The sequence below is a fragment of the Marmota marmota genome, unplaced genomic scaffold (assembly GCF_001458135.2).
Source record: "Marmota marmota marmota unplaced genomic scaffold, marMar, whole genome shotgun sequence".
NCBI classification, from domain to species: domain Eukaryota; kingdom Metazoa; phylum Chordata; class Mammalia; order Rodentia; family Sciuridae; genus Marmota; species Marmota marmota.
The window spans coordinates 1801314-1808179 of record NW_026000283.1 but is presented as its reverse complement, the minus strand read 5'-3'; the positions used below and the strand labels follow the sequence as shown (position 1 = coordinate 1808179).

General features: G+C 45.0%; 1 protein-coding gene across 1 annotated transcript in view; it reads left to right on the top strand.

Moving 5' to 3' along the window:
• Xpnpep2 (X-prolyl aminopeptidase 2) overlaps positions 1-6860 on the top strand; it is a 25065-nt gene extending 18205 nt beyond the window's left edge. The window contains exons 10-15 of the mRNA XM_048797098.1: positions 333-448; positions 1209-1313; positions 1751-1810; positions 2323-2399; positions 5398-5487; positions 6045-6860. Of these exons, the coding sequence (XP_048653055.1) occupies positions 333-448; positions 1209-1313; positions 1751-1810; positions 2323-2399; positions 5398-5487; positions 6045-6239 (643 nt within the window). The 3' untranslated portion in view covers positions 6240-6860. The remainder of the gene's footprint in view (positions 1-332; positions 449-1208; positions 1314-1750; positions 1811-2322; positions 2400-5397; positions 5488-6044) is intronic.
• The last annotated feature ends 6 nt before the right edge of the window (positions 6861-6866 follow it).

The following is a 6866-nucleotide window of genomic DNA, read 5'->3' as shown; positions in this document are numbered from 1 at the left end:
TGGTAGAGTGCAGTGCTTGCCTGGCATGGGTGAGGCACTGGGTTCAATCCTCAGCACCACATATAAATAAATAAATTTTTAAAATAAGGTTAAATTCTTTTTTAAAAAAATAAGCATGTCCTCAACACATTATAATGACCTCTGTGGGCCAGCCAAATAGAGTTACATGGACTGAGCCTCAGCTTCAGAAATGTCCCCCTCAGCCTCCTTAGGCCATCTTCTATCACCTGGGTGACCCATATATGAGGATGTGTCGCCCCCACTCTGCTAACACACACAGGCCTGGGCCCCACCCCCACACATCCCTAGGCCAAGCCATTGGAAGCTCCCTTGGCTCCTCCTACTGCCTGTCCCATCACCTTTTCCTCTCCCTATCAGGAGGCATATACCCGTGTGTTGATGGGAAACATTGATCTGTCCAGACTCATCTTTCCTGCTGCTACATCAGGTAGGTTTTGGAGACCAGGCTGGACACAGAGCCTCAGGCCCTGATTTCATGGGATTTAGACTGCCACCCTGGGAAGCTAGTGGGTCAGGGATTATATCATCATCCCATCCCTTGTATAGATGAGAAAATCTAGCCTAGAGAGAGAGAGAGAGAGAAAGACTTTCGTGGGGCTGTGATTGTGGCTCAGTGGTAGAGCACTCACCTAGCATGCACGGGGGCCCTGGGTTCGATCCTCAGCACCACATAAAAATAAATGAATGAAATAAAGGTACTGTGTCCAACTACAACTAAAAAAATAAGTATTTTTTTAAAAAAGACTTTCCCAAGTTCATACAGAGGGTTGGTAGGATTGCCAGGCCTCAAATCCAGGTCTGCTGCCTCCTAATCCAATGCTGTTGCTCAGAGGTAGGGAAAATCATTGTGGGCTGCAGCAGTCATAGGAAGATTCCTAGAGGAAATAGATGTCAGAGTGCTAAGGCTTAATGGATGGGGAGAAATTGTGGTAAAATTGTCTGTCCAGGTAACAGGTACAATGTACATTGTGCTGAAAACTGTGAGGGTCTGGGCTAGACATGGTGTCACTGGCTTCATTCATTAGCCTCTCTCCATTCCTGCCCAATGTCACCATGTCATTTCATGCTTTCCTGCTTCTCAGGAGCCCCTCTCCTCAGGCACTACCCTAGTAGTTGATCAGGAAGGGGCAAGGTGGACAGTCTGGGATCCAGCCAACTGAGCGAGAGCACTCTCTTTTCCCTTCTAGGACGAATGGTGGAAGCCTTTGCCCGTAAGGCCTTGTGGGACATTGGCCTCAATTATGGTCATGGGACAGGCCATGGCATTGGCAACTTCCTGTGTGTGCATGAATGTAGGTACCTTCTCAATCCCTGCTCCAGTATCCCCCCTTGTGTGACACCCCCTATGAAAGAAAGCATTTCACAGGTATGGAAATTGCCAAGACCCACAGAGATGCCATGACCCACCCATGGTCACCCTGCTAGGGGGGAGGTGATGCACCACAGGATAAGTGAGGCATGCTGGCAGCTGGCCAATCCCACAGTCTTCTTGGCATCTAAGAGAGCAGCAGAGAGAGGACCACGGCCTAGTGGTAATTGGCATAGACCCCAGAGAAATAAACGCCAGGGCTATTCTGGTATGTGCCAGCTCCAGGTAGACAATGATGTGACAGAGAAGTACTGCTACAGATGCCCAGGGACCCCAATTACCTGCTCTTCTCCAGAACCTGCTCACCTCCAAGCTGGTAAGGATAGGAGAGCTGATACCTGCCTGTATCTTTCTTTCTAGGGCCAGTGGGATTCCAGTCCGACAACATTAAGATGGCCAAGGGCATGTTCACTTCCATAGGTACGGCTCTCAGACCTCTCCACCGCACCATCCAATCCCAGAGCAGGGCTAGCTGGGGAATCAGGCACCCACCTTCAGGAAGCATGCCAGGCATGGGCACAGCCCTGAATCCACTGCTGCCCTCCCTCACCTCCCCACTCTCATTCCCGTGTCCCAAATGTTTTGGCCCACTCTTACCCAGCCCTCTTGGCCCTTATCATCCTTATTATTCTTGGGAGCTGATTTTCAGCTGTACATCCAGATTACGGAGTTTCCAACCAAATGCTGGGGTAACAGGACAGTGGCACACAGGGAGAAGGGAGGGATGGTGAGTCAGAGTTTGGCTTAGAGGGAATCTGAGGCCTAACATGTTGCCTCTGCTTAGCCAATTTGTTGGGCCACCAGAGCCAACAGCCAGGGAGCTGCCAGTCAGGCAGTGGGGCACTCCAGCCTCTTGATTGGCACATAAAGCCTGAGTTTGGGTATCCCCAACCATGCTGGCTTAATGCTGTCAGCATCTCTGTGTCTCCCAGAACCTGGTTACTATCAGGATGGAGAATTTGGGATCCGTCTTGAAGATATAGCCCTCATAGTGGAAGCAAAGACCAAGGTAACGTACCACTGAAATGGGCTGGAAGTGTGGACAGAATGGCAGTGACTTTGGGCTTCATGGGAGGTGATGGAAGCTGAAGAAGAAGGGCATTTAATGTGTGAGCATGAATTTATTTGGAATCTTCCATGGCTCTATAGGAATTCCATAAATCAGTTTCTCAAGCTGCATGTTAGAATCATCTGTAAAGCTTGTTTGTTTCTTAAATGGCAATCAATGCCAAGTCCCACTTCAGGACAAGAGAATCAGTATCCCTGCTCTAAATCATTGGTTCTCAGTGCACATTAATAATCACCAAGGGAGCTCATTAGATAAGGATTTGATATTTTAACAACCAACAAGATGAAATACCTAGATATAAACTTTAAAAGACTTAACAGAGAAAACTCTCTGCTAAGGAACATAAAAAAGATTTAAGTAAATGGTGCTCTCTGAAAAGAAGCCACCATATTATAAAGATGTCATTTCTCCCTAAATTAATCTATAAATTCAAGACAATCACAATTTCAATGTTAACTGGATACTTTTGTAACTTCACAAAATGACAGTAAAGTTTGTTTGTAAAAATAAACATGGAAAGATAGCTAGGTAGGTAGGAAATTCTGAAAAAGAAAAGCAATAAAGAAAACTAGCCCTGTCAAAATTTAACACAAGGGCTAGAGTTGTGTTTCAGCAGTAGTGTGCTTGCCTAGCACGTGCAGGGCCCTGGGCTCAATCCTCAGCATCACATAAAAAATAACTAAAAGAATTGTGTCCAACTAAAAAAAAATAAATATTAAAAAAAAAAACACAAAATAAAATAAAAGAGAATGACACTGGAGATGAAACAGACATTGGGAACAATGAAACAGTAATTCCCAAAGTAAACTTTCTAATTCCCATAAATGACATGGGGAATTTAGTTTTCTTTTCTTTTTTTTTAAATTTTTTTTAGTTGTACATGGACACAATACCTTTGTTTTGTTTATTGATTTTTTTATGTGGTGCTAAGGCTCGAACCCAGTGACTCACACATGTTAGGCAAGCACTCTACCACTGAGCCACAACCCCAGTCTCAGGGAATTTAGTTTTCAGTAAAGCTGATGTTTGAAAACAGTAAGGAGGAAAGAAATTATTCAACTAATGGGTGGGGGGAACCAATGACTAATCATTGGTGGGATTAAAATGAATAACATCACTGTTATATCAAAATAAAATTCCAGATGGACCAAAGTTTTAAGGTGAATAATGGAACCACAAAAGATCTAGAAGAAAACTTATATGAATTAATTTATAATCCCAGGGTGTAAAAGGGCCTTTCTGTATAGAACCCAGAGTCATGAAGGAAAATATTGAAACTCTGACTAAATTATATAGAAAATGTGTATATGGAAATAATACCAAAAATATCAAAAGATACTATGACAAAGTGGGCTTGGGATGCAGTCTGTGGTCTGGGGATGTAGCTATGTTGTAGAGCAATTGCCTAGCATGCACAAGGACCTGGGTTCCAGCCCCAGCACAGCAAAGGAATGAAGGAAGGAAGGCAGGAAAGGAGGGAGGGAGGGAGAGAGATCTGTGACAATGTGTTACATCACAAATAAAGTGTGAATTTCCTTAATTTTACCATAGCTTTTACAAAGAAATAGGATAAAAATAGGAAAAGCAAAAAAAGAAAAAAGTGGGCAAAGGACATGAAGAGATAATTCACTAAAATGAACACAGATGGTTCACACATGTAAAAAGATGCTCAACTCCATCCTTAAAGGAATGCAAATCAAAACAACAATAGAATATCATGTTTCATCTATCAGATTGGCAAAAATTAGAGGCTCCAATGATACCCAGTGTTGATGGATATGTGGTGAAATAGACACTCTCAGTTCACTATTAAGAGAAGTACAAATTGGTGCAAACTTTCTGTACGGCAGTTTGACAATATCTATAGAAGTGCCTATTAAAAATCCCTGTACCTTTTGTCTCTGCAATTCCTTCACCAAATATATACCTTCTGGATATAGTCCCAAAGTTCATCAAGATGTTTATACAGTTCTGTTGGTTTATAGCATTGATAGTCATAGTAAAAAAATGGAAACAGCCTAAAAATCTACAACTGCTGAAATAAATCATGGTACATCTTATACGGCCCTTAAAAGAATGAGGTAGATCTCCTTGTGCTAATTCAGAGCACTTTCCTGGGTTTACCATGAAGTAAGGTGGGAAGAAAGGTAAAGAGAAGCATGTATGGTAGGATCCATGTTGAATGGCTTTTCAAATATATACATATATTTTTTTCAAAAAATATATTGCATATGCCAGAAATGTTTTCAGAAAGGAAACTGGCCAGAGAAGAGACTTTCTATTTTTATTGTGTATCTTTGTGTAGTTTGAGTTTCCTAAGCACATAAGCTCTCTGAGAGATGGAAATTATAGGCTTTTACCCCTTTCTTTTTACTTGTCTTTATAGATAGATGAATCAATAAGTAGATATATAGATGGATGGATGAATGGATGGGTAGAAAACCCTAATAACTATTTTTTGAGAAAAAGGAAAATGAAGTTTTATTACTTTGCTAGCAAGGGAGAAACACAGGGGACTCCTGTCCCAGAGGCTTTGATTCTCCCCTAATAACTTATTTGTAAATCATTTGATTTGCATGTAAGCCCCCAGACCCTGCCCTAGAGATTCTGCCCCAGTAGGCCTAGGGGGTGGATCCTGGAATCTACACATTTAATGTACTCCTCAGGTGCTGTTGATACCCACATTTTGAGAAACACAGACCTAAGTTTAAATTTCAGGAATAAAGAAGAAAGCAACTAGGTGCTAAGTGTTAGAGAAGATGATGGTTGGCCAAGGGAAGAGATTCTGGAAAGCTCAGATCTAACCACTGTCTTGGGTTGACAAGGATCAGTTTCTTGTGCCTGCAGCTTCTGTGTGGAGTGCTCCCATGTTCCCTTAAACACAGTTACTCCTCCTCCTTCATTTTCCTGCTTTTCCACCTTTTCTGTGGGCTCTCAGTACCCAGGGAGCTACCTGACCTTTGAAGTGGTGTCCTTCGTGCCCTATGACCGAAACCTCATTGATGTCAGCCTGCTGTCCCCTGAGCAGGTGAGTATCCGTCAGCACTGCCAGGCCTTCAGCCTGTGAATGACTGCCTTCTTCCCCACTCTGGGACTTTCATGCCTCTAACTCCAAGGCACTCTGTCCCTGCCCCTCCCCAGGAGAGTCCACACTGGTAGCACTGTAGGCAGACACTGGGGCATACCTTCCCAGCTCACCAGAGACCCCCAAACTTCTAGAATTTTCCAATCAGGCCAGCCTGCCCAATCTTAGGTAGTTAACTCTTGGAAAGGCTGAGACTGGGACTCTGAGTTCTCTTACTACAAGGTCTGGAAAAATAAGCATTCCCTACCACCTCTCTGGGCCTCAGTCTCTTCTTTTGTAAAATGGGGATGCCAGCCCTGTTTATTCTCATTCCTGGGCCTGAAATTCACCCATCTCATTCCTCATGAACATTACTATGGCATTAAGCAGCCACCATGGGGAACTGCCTGTGGAACACCCCAGAGAATACATAAGGCCTGATAGTGGCTGGGTTCCTGGACCAAGGTGGATATCTGGAATACCACAGCAGGGTTTGATCAAACCTATCCTATCTTTTGTAGCTCCAATACCTGAATCGCTACTACCAGACCATCCGGGAGAAGGTGGCCCCAGAGCTACAGAATCGCCAGCTATTGGAAGAGTTGGCCTGGCTGCAGAAGCACACAGAGCCCCTGTCTGCCAATGCCCCCCACTCCACCTCCTTGGCCTCTGCTTTGCTAGCCACCACTCTTGCCTTCCTCATCCAGAATAGCTAGAGGCTCCTGACTCCCCTGCTGACCTCCACCTAGATGTGGGACTTGCTGAGTTCCCCTCCCCCTGTACCACACAAGCCCCAAGAGCACTTGCTGGCCCATTACCTAGAAACTGTTGCTCTTGGCCCCCTCTGGAAGGAGATTCCAGGCAGATCCCAGGCAGCACAGGCAGCACACACACCCCTCCCCAGGCATGTGCACCTCACTCTGAGCCCCTAGTTTGGGAAAGCAGAGCCAACTATGCCTTCCCTCCTGTGAGCCCAGACTGCTAGAGCTACTTCCTCTCCCCACAAATAAAAAACCAATCAGGTAGTGCCCCTACTCCTAGAGGCTCCATGTCCTGGGGAGAACTCCACCCTATTACCACCTAGTGGAGATTGTCAGAGCTGCTCCCACCCACACTGGCTCCTGAATTTGTGGCCTTTCCAACCCTTAAGGCTGCCTTTGGCCACCCACCTGTCCCCAGCTCCACTTTGGCCTCCTGGCTACAGCCCATAGAGCTGAAGGAGCAGGACTCCCCCAGGCTAATTGCTGTACCTTAGAGGAAGACAAAGGAAGGGTGACTGTGTCATCTGTTTGCAGAGAGCTACTTAGGATTGAGGAGAACAACAAATCTAGTGGGGGGGGGGG